Source organism: Catharus ustulatus, chromosome 3 (genome assembly GCF_009819885.2).
Source record: "Catharus ustulatus isolate bCatUst1 chromosome 3, bCatUst1.pri.v2, whole genome shotgun sequence".
NCBI lineage: Eukaryota > Metazoa > Chordata > Aves > Passeriformes > Turdidae > Catharus > Catharus ustulatus.
The window spans coordinates 26010657-26028000 of NC_046223.1; the positions used below are offsets into that span (position 1 = coordinate 26010657).

The following is a 17344-nucleotide window of genomic DNA, read 5'->3' on the forward strand; positions in this document are numbered from 1 at the left end:
CCCTTGCACAGAAAAGTCATTGGTTTAAATTTTCAGCATTACAACTGCAGGTGTTTGTGAAAGGTTTGTAGCAAATCCAGGGGTTTCAAAGTTATACATATGTTGAGTACTTGGTTATTTTCTTGTATATGGTCTGTTGTTTGAAAATCTTTAATTTTTAATAGCCTTTGGGTTTTTAAATGAGATTCTATGCCCAACGTGGTTGTGTGCCTGCATGCTATTATCAACATTTGCAACTTCATGCTGTGTAGAGATTTTGGGTATTAATTTTTGCATTCATCTTACATTTCTATGAATAAATAAGCCAGCCCTAAACCTTGATGCTTATTAGAGGTGTCATGCTAATCCCTTTGGAAATAGGAATACTTCAGTTGTAGCAAAAGAGAATCAATACCTGATTTAAACTTAAGGTAATTCTAAACTTGTTATAAATGATGTACAGTAGCATTAGGTCAATGCAAAATATATGGAACCAATTAATATGCATTATTGCCAGTCATAGCTGATTTCTTCTAGTGATTTTTTTCCTCCTTGTAGAGAGCTTCTTTAGCTCTGCTTGCTTTCAATTGATTTTTTTTGTTTTGTTTGTTTAAAGATGCAACCAAAAAAAAAGTTAACTTAAGGCAATGGGATTGTTTTCCTTTTTTGAAACAATGGGGAAAAATATAAGAATTCATAAATTGAAATCCACTTAGGAATTTATGGTAGTCCAATTAAACATTCCTTCAGCCATAGTACAAAAGTTTAGTTTGTTAGTTTTTACACTTTGAATTACTCTGGGTGTTACGTATTTTATTTCAAAGCAGAATATCTTTTTAGACCCGAGTGTCTTTTCAGACTTTTTAGTGGCTCTCAATTAATAAATGTTCAACCACTTATATAGCAGTACAAACTCAGCAACTTCTAGGCTGGAACCTCGAGTGGAATTTGGGATCTGGGTCCCATTTCTGAATTTGTACAGGATTTCTCTCTTGACTTCCATTATGCATCTCAGTATCCTTGTGCTTCTCTGGGAGCCAGTGAGGACAGGAGACCTACTCTCAATAACAAACATGCTATATTAAGTTGCCACTTTAAGGTGGTTTTGGGATGGTATCCAGACTTCAATGGACTCCTAGCTGCCACTAGAGCAGATATCATGTGTACAGTGATCCTACACAGTCATTTCCTTGGTTTCCCTGCCACAGCAATACCTTATGCCTGGTGCACCTTGTGTTGAAAGACCTGATTTGCAGTTTTAACTTGGTGCTGCTGCTTCCAGAAGATTTGACAAAGACATGTACCTTCTTCATGAAGGGATCACCTGAGCTCCTTAGATGTTGATAGTGTCTCTGTTGCCCACTGTGAAATTAATGCAGCTGGGAAATTCATGCCCCTGCCAGGTGAGTTTTGATGAGCAGCACTTGTAAGCAGCAGAGAAATGGATCAGCAGGGAGCAGGTGAAGCTGCCCAACAACCAGTCTCTACGTAAAGTCCTCCTTGTTGAAGACCTTAAAAAGATTGCTTTTGGTGTCTGAGGGTGCATTCAGTCTGCAGCTTGGACACCACCTGTTTGGCAGGTGAGACTTCCCAGAGAAAACCCCCCGATGATTTAAATATTTGTGCCCTTTATGGGATGTAAGTTTGCCTGAATCAGAACCCCTTTGTCTTGAGAAGTTTTTCTTTCAAGTGCACTGAAAGACTTTTCTCCTGGTGTCTTTTGAGCATGGAGCAATTTTGACCCAGAGGAACAAGAGATCTCAATGAATGTACTCAGACTGAGATGAAGTACTTGGGAGAAAGGAGTCACTCATCACAGAGGAAGATTTGTCCAAAATGCAAACTCCTGATGCTTTGTGCTGCTCCGATGTGCCCCTGGCATGCAGACCCTTAACACCAGTGGCTCTGTTGCAAACTCAGAGCACAGCTCATTAGTGAGGTACACAGTCCAAATCAAAGCAGCAGCAGCTGATTGTACACGGTGGCTTTGTGAGGAAATGACTGAAGCCTTTTGCAAGCAGAGTTTTAAATGAGAAGGACTTCTGTGGTAGCACAGGGGAGTATTCCTGAGGCTTTCATAACATTTCTGGCATAACTGTGTGCTAGAGGGGGAGATATGAATTCATCATCATCATAAAAGAAAAGCATTTAACGAGTATGAAAGTTCATTTTGCTCTTGGTATTGATATTAGTGTGACAGTGGCATTGAATGCTCATTTTCATACACATTGGTGAATATATTTTTTGAGAGGAACTAATGAACTGATTGCCTGGTCAAGAGCTTCAATTTTTTTTATTAACTTGAAATTAATGTGATCCCTAGCACAGACTGAAGAACAATGATCTTATTTTCTCTTGTTCTTATGTGAAATTTAATTAATTTCTTCAAATAGCTTGAAAGGGCTGGGGTAGAAGGGAAATAAAAGACAAAATTCTCACCAATTTGATGCAACAGAAATTAGATTATATTGTAAGCCTTGTGCCATTTTCTGTAATGTTATCTCTTGCCTGGAATGAGGGTTAGGGGCTAATAAAAGTAGAAAAAACAGAAGTTCAGAATTAGTTGCAATATCTGGCTCTGCCAAGGGAAAAAAGTGTCATGAAAAGACAAGTACTTTTTCCATCAGGCTTCACTGTTTGAATTTCAGAGTTTATGCCACAGGAAAAATGCTTTTTGTACCTTGTACATTTTCTGAACATTTTTTGCCTTCATTTCTTATCTTTACTAAAGGAAACATTCAATAGTGTATTAGGAAGGAACCTTGGAAAAGATCTGAACCATTACATGAGATAACTTAAAGCCATTATAGGACAACAAAAATATACCATTGGAGCCCTTGAGTGTTCCTCTGTAGTGTATGGCACTGGCAATTGCCAAATGCAAATATTGAATGGGAAATCTGATGTGTGGCAATGTTTTCCATCCATGACTTCTTAATCTCTTTTTGAGCACCATCCACTATGTACAAGAAGAGACCAGGAGTTAAAAACCTTCATGAATTTCTAATTTCATAGCACTTTATCCTGAATTTATTCTAAATAACAGCTGAATTCTAGTAGCATGTCTTTTAGTTCATTTTCCCCACCAAAGCCAATATGAAAGAATATGTGAAAGCCAAACTGCAGTCTAGCCATTGAATGAAAAAATGGAAAAAAAATTAAGTAGATATTTAAAAGGGCTACAAAGATAGAATAATGGCCCTGTGTGCAGCAACAATTGAATTTACCATAAACCTTTATTTTTAAGGCAAAGGAAAATAGTTTAGTTCTAAGAAAGATTTGTATGTGACTTACTCAGATATGATGTCTTGTTTCTCCTCTTCTTGTTTGCTTTTGTTACATGAGATCTAAAGAATCACAGAGGAGATAGCTCAGTTATTTGCAGTACCATAAGGAATGCTGGAATTTCCTGTCCAATGCATAAAATTTGTCCTACTGGAGAGAGCAAATCAGGGTGTGGTGAAAGTTCTGTCATAATGTGAATACAATGTTTTGAATGTGAGCGTAAGAATTGTTCAGAAAAAAAATGATGCCTTTGTTTATCTTTTCTGGCTTTTTTTGTTTTTTACATGATTTAAGACATCAGTTCTGTGCTCTGTTCTGCTGGTCTTTGTGGGTGCTACCAGCCCCTTCCTTACTCAGTGACCATGATGTTGGTCCCCTAATTAGTGGGTACAAATGTGCAGCACTGGGTGCATTTTAGGAATGTTACAAAAACACTATCAGTAATGTGGAATGCTGGTATTATTTGACCAAGTAAATAGTACTTCTTCCTAAGAAAACATGATGTCAGATAAGCAAATTTTCATCTTGGTGTAATGTCTCCTATTGGTTTTGTCCAATTGTTGTTAGTCCTGCTGCTGATCAATTATATGGGAAACAAGATTCAGATCTCCAAAATTAGTATTTTTGTCATGGTGTATTCTTCCAAAACATTACCTACAGATGATCCAGAAAGCATTTTCACTCTCTCCTCGTGTGTCAGAAGGCAGCTTCTCTTGTTAGATCTTGCACAATTGCTTTGGGTAAAGGTTTAGTGGAAAATCAATGCGTTGTTTTCAATTTGATGTTTTCAGCTATGAAATGAATGCAGATGTATTGCAGGTAGGTCTAACTAAAGACCAGTGAGTAAACCTAAGAACCATGGCACCAGCATAAACCTCTGTTTTCCTGCTTCTGTTCAGGTTAGTAGCAGGACCAAACCACTTGTCTTATTTAGTGACTTCTATTGAAGAACAAAGACAGGCAAAGTAAGGACCTGCAAATTTAGAAGTATGATTTTTTTAAAATTAGTTTAATGCCATACTCGGATGAAAATATATGTCTCGTGTCTCATTGCTTGGGATGTTAGGTTTTTTTCCCAGAAAATGTTAATGTAAATGTTTCTGTTTCTGAATTGCTTGGTTGATAGCATTGACTCATGCCTCAATATCTTTTTGTATAAAATGGCATTAGCAATAGTTAATTTAGCTTCTAAAGAGCTTTAAAACCTATGCATAAAACATGTCAATGTGCACAGGTTGGTTGTTATCTTACCCCCAGGTGCTGATTGAGGCAGATGAGCTGAGTTTTGAGATATGTGTAGGCTGCCCTTTACAGCAGAATTCGTTAATGGAATTATGCTTATTCTCAGAAAACACCTTTCCCTTTTATTATGATTTCAGCATGCTGCTCCCCACATCCATATGACTAATGGCAAGGCCTTGCAAGCCAGTGCAAGTGCCATTAAGACAAGCACCATTCCAGTAATCAAGAGACAGAGGCAAAATTGGCTTGATGCTTCAGACGATGGTTTCTTTATAGCCACAGAAGAGACCAGGTAAGAAGAAATGAAACCTTAGCAGGGAATGAGGCTTCACTGCATACGTGCTACTGATCCACTATTTCAATAACAGTTTTTGACATTATTATCTCAGGTTGCATTACAGCAAAAAACCTTGTTTGGCGCATGCCAAACTTTGCATCTTCTATCTACTAATATTATCAGCATTTCTTTAATGAGATTTAGTGCTACTTCTCTGTGGCAAAGATTAGAACTTTTAAATTTTCCTTATTTTATTTTGTATACAATGAGGTTTCAGGCAACTCTGATCATTCAGTAAAATATAAATGCATCTACAGTCTAGGTTATACTTGAAAATTTTCAGAACTTGAAAAATAGGGTACAGCTGAGAAATAATCAGCTGATAGCATCTTTTCCAGGCTAGAAGCTGATTTCCTTTAAGAGCAACTGAGATGATAATCTCCTTCAGCCTTGCATTTACAGATTAATTGGTAAAATTTAATGAGCTTCTCCTTTTTCCAAAAGAGCTTGATATCATGGAACAGACACTAGTTTTCTGGAGGTTCCTCTCTTCTGTTCTTCTGCTGTCCGGCCCTTCCTTGATTTAATTCAGACTAAGTCAAGAAGTTACAGTCTGTTTTTGTAAGCTGTGCTTGCTGGGCCTGCTATTTAAAAAACCTTTAGTATCTTGCTTAATTACAGCAAGTAATTCATTAGACTGTTTCTCACTTCTGTGATTATTTCACAAGCCTAGAAAAGCTGGTAGATGAAGAAAAATGTAAATAATAAAAAGAAGGAAGAGAAAATCATATACAAATATAGAGATAGCCAAGAAAAATAATGTGCCTGTTTAATCCCATTAATGGCAGATTCAGCTAGTAAAATTAACATATTAGCACATGATAATTTGGTGTTTATTTCAACATCCTTGATTATGGCACCTTCTGGTTTTTTTATGAGGAATGCAACAATTCAGAGAGAGCGGTAAGAGGCTGTTGAGCTGATGAGCTTTAAGACTTCTGATTCCAGCCCATTTTGAGAGTTTGATACAATGACCTTAGTAATATCAGACTAATCCCTAGCAATTGGATCCTGAAAGTGAGACTTTTGATTATCTTTTGAAGTTTCAGAATTTTAAATTTAATTTTCTTCCCAGTGCTATAGAGAAGTGCCTGTCAAAGGAAGGGAAGAGTCTTACAGGGGCAGGGATCTGTCCACTGCTCTCAGAGGCAGCTCAGACAACTTACCTGGACTAGATGCTTAAATTTTAGCTGGTTGAAGTGTAGTGGGATGAGTTCTGGCTTTGCAGATCACTCATCTGTGATAGCTCTGCTTGTTCTTATCCTAGGAAATTCCCCTCCCCACTGCCAGGGATGCAGACCCACAGCCAGCCAGGTCAGGGAGAAAGCAGGGCTGTTTCTGGCTCTGCAGCCAGGGTGGGGCACAAACAAGGGTCTTATTCCTCAGGGGTGTGTGTCTGCTGCTCTTCTCCAAATAATGAACGTTTAAAGTAACACTTAAAACCTCCAGGTACAGGGAACACAGGGAAGTTGGACCTCACTGGTACTCCTCAAACAAGGAGGTGCCTGAACATGCGCTGTAGGTCATTCTCCTCTGGGCTCTGAAAGTCTCCAGCCTCTAGAGCTCCAAGTGGAAAGCACTGCAGGTTCTGCTGCTAGGAATGCCCTAATGTCCAAGACAGCAATTAAATGCTCTGTTCTTTGAGGGCAGAGTGGGGGAGACAGCAGTCCCTGACAGTCAGCCTGTCCTGTGATAGGTGATCACACAGCTCAGCACTGCCAGGACAAAGTTGAATGCAATAATTGCAATGGGAGGAGATGTCTAGAGAGGAGATATTTGAAAAAACAGCACACGATTTACCCAATCCTGGCATGGAATAAAAAAAAAATGCAACTAATAAGAATGAGCTGCCTTGGAGTAACCATTAGATTAGGTTCTGAACATGTTCTTAACACTCAGCTCAGACATAATCACCCTATCTAGGGTCACAACTGGGAACTTTTTTTGTGCTCCATCAGGATCCAATCTATTTTATCATGTGAATTTGTTCATTAAAAATACATATCAGAGAGAGGCATACTAATTATAGCAAAAGGAAAAATATTTTTCAGCATCGTGTTTTGTTTGCAACAGTCACTAACAATTTTTATTTCTCGATCCTAAAATACTTTTTTGTCTAGTGAATTAGGGTTTAAGATGCACATTTCTATAAAACACCAAGTAGGGAGTCTAGAGGGTAAATTTTCACACAAATTTAGCTTTAAAAGCTATACTGTAATAGATTATATTCGTGGGGGAGAAAAAAAGAGTAGTAATATTGCCCCTAGACTAAATGAGGTACCAGTCTATTTCATGCTACTCAAACCCAAGATTAACATGATCATTCTCAATGTTCTTATTCATCAATAGATAAGGTGAATATATGTACTTAATACTCAATTTTAAAAGAAATTTTAATAATATTAATTTTTAATAATCACCCTTTCCTCTCTGAATTTAAGCAGCAGTATTATTTCTGTAAAGTTAACTCTTCCGTATCTAGTTGCTCACATATTTGAGATATTTGTAGGAATGGATGTAAAATATTAAGAGCAATGGAAATAACTATGGGAATTATCATCTAAGCTTTTCAGGGTAACCCTTGGAGTTACCCTAGAATTTTAGGGCAGAACCCCTCTCTCTACACTCTGTCCAAAGTTCAATAATGTCTACAGGTATTCTTAAAAATTAGTGTGAACTTGTGTATCATGGAAACACGAGGACTGGAGTTTATATCTGAAGCTGAAATTATTTTTAGGTGCTAATCTGCCCTTCTCAGTAGAACAGGAATGTATTTTATATCAGTTGCAATGCACATCCTCATACATTTCAGCTTTGTTTTTAGGTTGTAGCTATTTGAAAGCCGTTTCCTCCCCTGTTGTTTATCAGCATCTGCACATCTGGGGAAAAGTGGCAGCAGAACTCCCATTTGTGCTTCCCTCTTTCCCAGCCCAATTGCCTCTGCAGAGCTGGGCTGCATGTTAACATGGTGCTGAGCCCCACGGCCACCTTGGGGAAGAGACAGAGCTTTTCCATCTGGCTGCATATCAGTGCCTTGAAAGGACCACCCCCATGAATTCTGCTGTGTGTACATGTGGATGTCCCTCTGAATATTGTCAGCATGCTCAGTGAATTTTGCCAGTGAATACAGAGGCCCCCAGTTCTGTTATTTCGTCTCCAGTGACAAGCTGCACTCTCCATTCCAAACCCTCCCTGATGCTCCCATGGGATTTCCCTGCCTATGTTCAGTCACAGGCTCACAGCAGGGACAAATCTAGGCAGAAAAGCACGTGCAGTTCAAGGGCACTTACCTTTTGATATTACATCATAATTTTATGGTGACCTTTACTGGAGTTAATATTTTTGTATTTTTCTTTATTTGTATCCTTTTGAAATGAAAAAGAAATTCTTGTTCCCTACTGTGAAATTGCTTGCTGAAGATTTTATTTGAAAGTGCAAATCTGTTTACACAATTTATTGAAAAAAATCACTCTGTAAAGAGTCTCATGTTTATCACTGCTCACCAAAAGAGTGTCCTTACTGTTTTTTAAATATCCTTAGATTTTAGTTGCTAGGATTCTCCTAGCACTTGCATGCTTTAGGATAAGCCAAAAGTCTCCTAACCATAAAAGCATTTTATTAATTTCCTTTTACTAAATCAGCTTTGCTATAAGGAAGTTTTTTGGGTGATGTGGATTTTATTGTATGCCCAATAGGTCAACAGTGAAAACTGCCATATTGCAAGGAACTAAATTCTTTATACAGAATTACTATTCTGGGAGTTAACAATTGAAAAAATTGCACAGCTCATACTGTGGTCTCCAGAACCTTAGCAAAATGTGATATATCAGCTTAATACATCTTGAGTTGCATGAGATATAAACATAATCTTTGGTAAAATTAATAATATTACTGTTGAACCATTTGATGTCAAGGGGAATATATCTGTTGATTAAAACTTTTCTTACTAGTTCTAGGTATGCAGTGTGCCTCTATTTCCTATTCACAGGCTCTGTCCCTAGCAGAGTGCATGTGCATGCCAATGATCAGACTTTTTTAGGGACAGCTAAAACACTGGCTGGTAAATGAATTTATTTTTCTTTCAGCATTTGCATTATAAGAAATGTGTGGAAATGTTTGGCTGGCTGCGTTATAGCAGCGGATTCTATGTGCTTTCCCTTCATGGGCCAAAAAGCATATTTGCATATAGATCTGCAGTTGAATGACTCAATGCTTGTTTCCTTTCAGTGCTGAAGCAGTTAGAAACCTTCTCACGGTAAGTGCAACTCCATTGGGAATGAGTTAACTGCAACTGCTAAAATTAGAACCTGATCTTTAGCTGCTACCAGCAGACATGGCTTCCTTTTTTTGCTGATAAAATGATTTGAGAGGCATCCCTGTGGCAGCATTATATAGGCAATTTTCTTATCCCTCACTTCATGTTCTGTCTCCAAAAGGAAAAATCTTCCCTTGATTTGTTGAGGTGCTACGTAAGGATATCACAATTGCTGTGATAATTACCTGGTACCCCTCCTTTTTATTTATGCATGTCTCATAGCACACACACACAAAAAAAAGCTTAAAATCCAAAGTTGCATGTGGAGAAAGAGGAGAATGTGAGGCTGACAACCAGCTTCTGCAGAATGTCGAGTCTTGCTGTGCTGTCAGTGGTCTGCTGCTCTTGCAGAAGTGGGGGAGAGCCACGCTGGTGCTCATGGCCCTTGGTGCTCCTGCACGTGCTCTGGCCCTCTCTGCAGTGTAGCTTTATCCATGGAAACCCCAACCTGTGCCTCCAAATACAAACTGGAAAACTGCCAGGACCAAAGCCTGAGTTAAGAGCTGTGGGTGCCCTGCCCCTGCCCCCTCTCTCTCCCACGTGTGCTTTAATCTAGGCAAGGTCAGGCACAGTGCTGGAGCTGCAGCACGTTGCTGGGAGAAAAGGGAAAACTGGAGGAGTAAGGCTTTGGTGCCTGGGGTCTGATACACGGTGTAGAGCTGCAGGTCTACATCTGAGCCAGAGTTCCAGTGCTAACTGCTCTCCTCCTTCTTCCTCTTCACAATTCCTATCACACAAATGTCCATGGGTGTGTTTACTTTCTTTCCCAGTTGGCCCCAACTCTGCAAAAAAATTTGCGCAGCAAAACAAAAAATGTTTTTGACCTCTGCTTTTTATGAGGCACTCTGATTTGAATTGGGATCCTGGTTTTGAACTACACTACACTTGGATCATGCATGGCACCATGGCCTTTAGACCCCAGTCCTGTAACCAGCTGCAAGAAGATGCCTGGCTGCACTCATGGAGCATCAGCTGCAAGCCTGAGAATGTGCTGCACCAGCTCTCTAACAAAAAGCTCTATCAGCCTCTGAGGATTTAATTTTCCAGCTCCTTTACTTCTGTTTTATTATATAGTTGTCATACATCTTGAAAAGCAGGGATTACAGAATATATCCCTTAGAATTCTGTTTAATCCCTGCTGATAGGATTGCAAATATCTTATTGATTGGCCACATCTGAGTCCAGGTGAACTGACAGCTCTCTCCAGTCACTGTGATGACACTGTGTGTGAGGAATTCAGGGAAGAATTGTCTTTTCTGCAGTTTAGGAGCCATCCTACTTGGTTAACTTCCATTCAAGGCTGTTATATGCTCATGAGAGAGCATAATAGTTTCTGTGAGATGTTATTTTGACCTTATTTTGTGTGGTCTATTCATGAATGCTGTGCACTGTTCACATCTTATAAATCATACTTTTCTGAGCCCCAGCTGAGGTACTGTGATACAGAATCACAAGAAGCAGTATAGAAACTAGATCATTATCTCTTACCATTCATTTGTCATTGAGCAGCTTTTATGTGTCTGAAGACATTTTCTTTCAATATTTAGCTACATGAATTTTTCCTGTTGGACCCTTTATAGTACCTACTAAATGAAAGTAACACTATTGTGATAATGCAAATGTTTGTTTTTAAAAGCAGGTTTATTCTATGGAACAAAAACAACTCATTTGAAGAATGTGGATTTTTTTAACTTAATGAATCAGAACTATATACAAGAAAAACATGTTCACAAAACCCCTTTAGAGCTCAGTGTAAGTTGTGCTATTGGATAGAGCTAGGAAGTTTGAAAAACACATACTGTTATGGGGTTTGCTTTATCAGTCTTGAGAGCAAATGAAATACAACCATGCTGGTTTGGAGCTATGGATTAATCTTCGCACAGTTTAAGGTGGTGTTTCAGTGGCACTGCAGTAAGCCACTTGCCCTGTTTAAAGCCTCATGGTAGTGGAAGGATGTTGCAGTGTTTGGAGCGCTTGCCTAGGACTTGGAAAACCATGACTCAATTCCCTGCTTCCTCACAGACCTCCCATGATGTGTCAAGCAGGTCTTTTAAGTCTGTATCTCCAGGCATTTCTGAACCTAACTCCTCAAACACAAAATTAAGAAGGTGCCTAAGTGCTTTCCTGAAGGTTTGGAGGCAAAGAACAGGTAACTGCTGTTGTTTGCCTGAAGAATCAGATGAAGCCTCGTTCTTCCAGAGCGCTGCTCCCCTTAGAGGGGATCTTGTTTCAGAGAAAACTCTTTGCCTTTATGGCTAATACAGTCTCATGGAAATGCCACCCACAGGAATCCAGAAGCTGTAGACTGAAACTGGATGATTTGCTAGTTTCAGAGCTGTCTCCACTGATTAGCAGGTGAAAATTAATTAGCATCCAGCTTTGGTGATGACCGCAGGGAGGCTGAGGCTGGGAACAGATGGCTGTAAATGACCTAGTTACTGCTGCCTGAAAAGTCACACCTTGGGCTCTTGTGAAATGATCCTGCTCTGTTGTGAGCAGAAATTCAAATATGCTGCCTCTCCAGGGGGGCTTAGATACCAAAGTTTGCTTTGCAATTGCATCTTAGGTCAGAGCTTGAGTGTGGTTAATTCACATGACTCAGCTAAAAAACAAAGGCACGTTTAGAAGGGTCCCTCAGCCACTTGCAATCTTCTCCACTGCTGTTGACAAATGTTCTCTCACACTCAGACAGTAGGTGCAGAAATAGCCAGAAAATTTTATATTTGGGAAGGGAAATACAATTTCTAAAATGAGCCTTTCTGTAAAATTTTGTTGTCTTGGGAAAGTTGGGAGGGAAAGGAAACCTCAAGAACTTATATGAAATACAGGGATGATAAATGCATTAAGGATTGTCTTAAACAATAGATGTTGGTGGAGAAGCTCCTGTATAAGCAACTGACTTTCCCAAAACCTTGTTTTCATTGCTGGACCTTCCAGCCCCAATTCAGCAAAGCCCTTAAATCCATTCCTGAGCTCAGTCCATCAGCTGGAGTCCCCAAAACACCCTATATGTCTGATGTTAGATTGGGATGCCATGCAGATTTTTTTTACCTGTTCTCTTATGGTTTTTGACAATTTTTTTGAGTTTACTGCAGTATGGTTGGCCATTTCAAAAGATTTTTTTTCCTTTTCAGAAGCTGTCTTTTGTGTTTGCACAGAGGATTTCATGTAGTTGAACCCAATCCTCTTTATTGAATGTTTTAACTGAAAGTCTTAGGGCTTAGCTTTTTGTTAGCTTGCTGCTTAGCTTTTTCCTAAATCCACATACCCAGTGGGAATGTGTCATCTTGTAATATCTGGCCGTCTTCTATTGTGGGAGTTAAAACCAATTTGGTTTTGAACAAGAAGAAATTTTTCTATAAATAAGCATCTTTGTATGGGAAGCCAATTTCTCTGTCAAAGCCTTGGGAAACATACAATGTAAAATAAAAATGCAAACTTGTCAGACCAACGTATTTAAATATGAAAGAAAAGATAGAGAAAACATTTATTATACAATTGTTACCTATAGCGAGGCTAGAGCAACATCAGCTTAGGGCTAAAATTAGTCCACTCACCATTCCTATGCATAAACCACGGTATTTTCTCACATTAGATCTTAGATATTGATGATTGCAATCCTTAAATACTGTGCAATATCACTGTTCAGAGATATTTTTTCACTTTTCATTACTTCTGTGCTATGTGAGCAATAATAACTCGTAGAAGCTGGACACAGAGTTAAGAATTATTTCATCTGGAGGCAGAGAAATAAACAGCAATAATGTGCATGTAGGCAGGGAAACTATGTAAGCCCTGTGGTGAACACACTGTTGCTAAAGTTAAATAGCAAAAAAAGATTATAAAATTGTACTGTGGTGAATATGTTAAAAAATACGGTGTCAGTGATCCTCACAGTCTTAAAATTCACACAGAACTGCCCACTAAATTTAATTTCTAAGTTGTCCTCTATCAGAGTCTTCATTTTAAATTACAGATAGAGGATTTAATTCTGAATTAGTCCATATTTCAGTGTATGTATTTAATCATTCATGCTTAATACTTTAATGCTTAATACTTTCCCTGATAATTTGGGTTTTTTTTAAACTCATGACCCTCTGGCATAGATGTAGGTAAGGCTGTGGAAAAACAAGTGTTAGTTGGTCTCTTTTTGTGAAAAAGCTTGCATAAGTAACTACACAGGCATTTTAAATATAAAATACCATGGAGAACATATTGACTGTGACTGTGAAAGTCAATCACAGAGATAAGTTACAGTTCTTGTCAAACATCTAAGGAGACTTGACTGGCTGTTTTTTTAACTTGTGCTATGGGTAGAGGCTAAAACATTTACTTGACAAAATACTATTCAAGTGTTTTTCTTGTGGAGAAAACACAGATCCGAACTTTAAAATTCCAAGATTGCCTCTTGCTTGATGTGAGACACCAGACAAGTAATTTAATTCTAGCTTTCTCTAGCTCCACCATTTTGTCTGTAAACTGTAGTAATATTGGTGTACACCTATTCCTTAGGATGCTGTACAGTTTTAAATTAATTAATTAGTTAATTAGCCAGTCCAACAAGAATTATGAGATACTGATTTGGAAAGTGCTGGCCATAAATGTGGAGAGCAGGATGAGTGGCAGGGAATGAACTTGAATAGATCTTTGGGCACATAAATATTTTTTAAAAATTAATAAAATCTTTAACCTTTGACATGAAAATGACCTTAGAAATTAGCATCAAATCATTCTGTGCCAAAGCTTTCCTTTGTTGATGCCACTCTACAGTTTTCTAACCCATAATCTGCACTGGAGCTTCTGTGTGTAGAGAAATGGTGATTATGCAAGAGATTGATGGTGTGGAGCAGAGCCCCAGGGGATGGGCTTGGGAGGGAACTTTTGCTCTCCAACTGTTTCTGGCAAGACTGAATAATTTTTATTTTTCAGCCCTTGCTTAATAGCAAGTATCCAGGATGCCAAGAACCTCCTTCAAATGTACCCTATTGGTACATATGTTATTCCAGGAAAAGTATATGCATAATTGATAAAAAGGAAGCATATTGTTAATCTTTTTGAGCCTCAGGTAATATTATAAGCTGTAATATTGTAAAGCACATTGTGCAGGCCAAAAACTTCAGATGAAGCATGCCCTGAAATAAGCAAGGTAAGAAAAGAAAGAAAAATACTAATAATATTGTAGAAGTATAGTATCTTTTTCTTTTTCCCTTATGAAAAATATAATAGGGAATCTTCTGTTATCTTGGACTTAAATAAGCATATTTAGTTGGCACAACATTTTTGGAAATTTTCAATGCAGTATTTAATGTTGCCGGGTAGAATGCACTTAATGCTTGTAGCCCAAGGCCAGAAACAGAAGTTGTATGTTCTTCAGCTTTTTGTCATCTTAGAGTCTGGGATAATGCTGGATTTGTGAATAAATATGCTAGGTGTTTGGGGAGTAATTGAAAGCAACATTGTGTTCCACTGTTAGCCAGCTCGTTCTCATGTACCTTCTCTTCAGTTTCTTGCTTGTCTCAGGAAAAATTATGTGCTACCATGTGGGTAAATTTTTCATCTCATAGTGGGTGATGTTTAATCAATACACAGAATGGCCATCCTGCTGCAGAATAAATATATGGTTTTGAAAATTCCTTTTGGTAGAGTAGGAATTCATCCTCACCCTGTTGATATAATTAGGAAGAATAAAGGAAGGGCTTTGAAATCAGCTGGTGTTAGTGCCTGTGAGATGTGGAAGGCTGTCTGGCTCCCTGGATTCCCAGAGTGCTGGTGTATTGACACATCTGCAGTGATCCTGTGTTCCTTCCCAGGGAGCAGAGGTTAAGCAGCCTTTATTGGATAAAGCAGACTTCCTGCCTTGCAGCCTCTGCAGGGTAAGGTAACCAAGGGAAGGCTAATGAATTTCAGATAAAGTGCAGAGGAGCTGTCCTGTAGCTCAGGTTACAAGTCTGTTGAAGCCTGAGCTGTTGTTTTGTTTCAAGGAGTATGAATAATTTACTTTTTTGCCCATTCCATCAAGCTTCCTTTTCTAGGACTTAGTAGTTCTCTTCCACTCTACAAAGCTGGATATTGGTGAAATGCCATAAATTCACAGCCAGGCTTTTCTCCCTTCCTTGAGGGAAGGACTGTTTGAGGAACACAGCTCTGTGCATCATCACTGCCATCATCACTGCTGTGTGTGAGGTGCTGTCCTGCTGAGCTCACAAAGCTCCACCCAAAACACAGGGCAAGTCCATGTTCAGTCTGTGTTCTCCATGATTCCCACCAACCAGATCAAGGAGGTTTTTAACTCTTCCCACTCCTGGTAGGGCTTCTGTGAGAAGGCAGCCTGGCACCCTAAGTGATGTGTAATTTTAGTTGTCTCAGCAGAAGGTAACCTCAGCCTCTTGGTGGTAAATACCAGCTCAGATGAACCATGAGGATAATCTCACTGCTGATTGTTGGGATCTAGATTTATTCATCATGTGATGACCAGTGTTTGACAGCTTCTCTTTATAATGTTTCTTAGGGGTTAAAAGTTTTTTTCTGTTCCAGCATTCAACTGAAAAATGGATAGTAGTGCTGAGAGTAGGACTTTGTTTCCTTTATTCCTTCTCTCCTAAACCACTTTAGAATATTAATGAAATGTTTTCAGGGGAAATTAAAATATGGAAAAATCTATTGAACTGGTTGGTTGGTTGTTCCAAAAACTATGCCAATTGTTTGCAGTTAAACTGGATAGAAATAATTTCAATAGTAGATATTTCAACAGTAGATTGACATGTTGTTTTAGGCACTCTAGAAATGCACATAAAGAGATGATTTCTGCTCCAAGGTGATTTTGATTTAAATCAGCAGTAGGTAGAAAGAGACAGAGGTGGCTTGTGCCATACAATGGTCAGGCAAGTCTGTGCTTTAAACCCTTGACTTGGATTTTTCCTCCCAATAAAGAAAATGCTTTAACCCCATTACTAATGGCCTTCTATACATTCATAGTAGCTATAAGCTGTTGTTTTGATACACAAAACATCAGAGAAGCCCTCAAGGTGCTGCAGTACTTGAAAAATTACATTATCTTAAGCTTCTTAGCTTAAGATCTGGTAACTGTAATTTGTAAGTGGTATGTCTAAAACTTATTGTTCATAGAGAACAGTCTTGCTCCATAAATATTGATAAAATATTGGAAGATAAACACTAGCAAAGGAAAACATTTCCTTGCTAGGAGGAGAAAAGATAAGCTCTCAAAACATTTAAATAATGTTGGTGTGTCTACAGCAGCACCTCTTTAATCTCATAAAGGTTATATCACTCTATCTGCCATCTGTATGGGATTTAGAATGCAACCATGTGGCTCATGGCAACAGCTTTCCAATAGTCCCATGCTTATTAAAGTCTTCCTTTTTGTTTTTATAAATTAACATTTCCTAAGGCCCTTGTTTTCAAAAGGTGTGTCAGTGTCAACACACTTCTGCCTTCCAAAACTATTTTTAACTAGTTTCTGTCATGTTGAGGATAGATTAGAATTTTAATGCAATATAGGAAAGCTTCATCCTGAAGGTGTTGAGGGGGAAAAAATGTCTAAAGCAGCAAGCCAAAGAGTTAAATAAAATACGTCTCATTTGCACACAGGTAGAAATGTAGGAAGTGCTGTGAGTCTTTTAGTCAGTGACATATCCGGTTTCTGAGGATCTGTGCTGCAGCTTCATCCCAGTTAAATTCTCTTTCAGCAACAGTACTGCACACATTTTTGTCCTTCCACTATGTTTAAAAACCTGTTGAAAGTAATAAAAAGCCTATCAGCTTTCTAAGGTAGTACACCCTCCTGTTATTTAATCCACTGAATAGTTAAAATGTACCTCTGGATAAAAGAAGCCCTTAGAGAAATAACTGATTATTTAATCTAGGAATTATGGTAATTCTTTAAAATAGTTTTTTTTTTCTAAGTGATCTTGAATTTGAACTGAAAGTTTACATTGCACAAAATTTATATTGCCCTGGAGCAGCAGTAACTTCACAAATATTTCTCTATAATAGGTTTTTGTCTTATTTTTTTTAGCCTTGTTTTCTTTCTGATTGGCTCTGTGGTTAGAGTGATTGCAAGTTTCACACACAGTTTGTGCCAGAAAAGAAAATTCTGCCGGTGTTGGCAGTATTTATGCATCTAGCACATTTATGTTGCTGTTAACACTTGGAAAGTCGTAGCAGAA

The 17344-nt window shown here is 38.4% G+C and overlaps 1 protein-coding gene across 5 annotated transcripts in view; it reads left to right on the forward strand.

The window, feature by feature from the left end:
• Positions 1-17344, forward strand: part of MTA3 (metastasis associated 1 family member 3) — a 136736-nt gene that overhangs the window by 111044 nt on the left and 8348 nt on the right. For 3 of the 5 annotated variants that reach the window (XM_042779103.1, XM_033054537.2, XM_033054538.2), the window contains exon 18: positions 4644-4798. In XM_042779103.1, the coding sequence (XP_042635037.1) occupies positions 4644-4798 (155 nt within the window). Of the gene's footprint in view, positions 1-4643; positions 4799-9070; positions 9099-17344 lie in introns of all 5 variants that reach the window. The other 2 variants (XM_033054539.2, XM_033054540.2) reach the window with 1 other exon arrangement.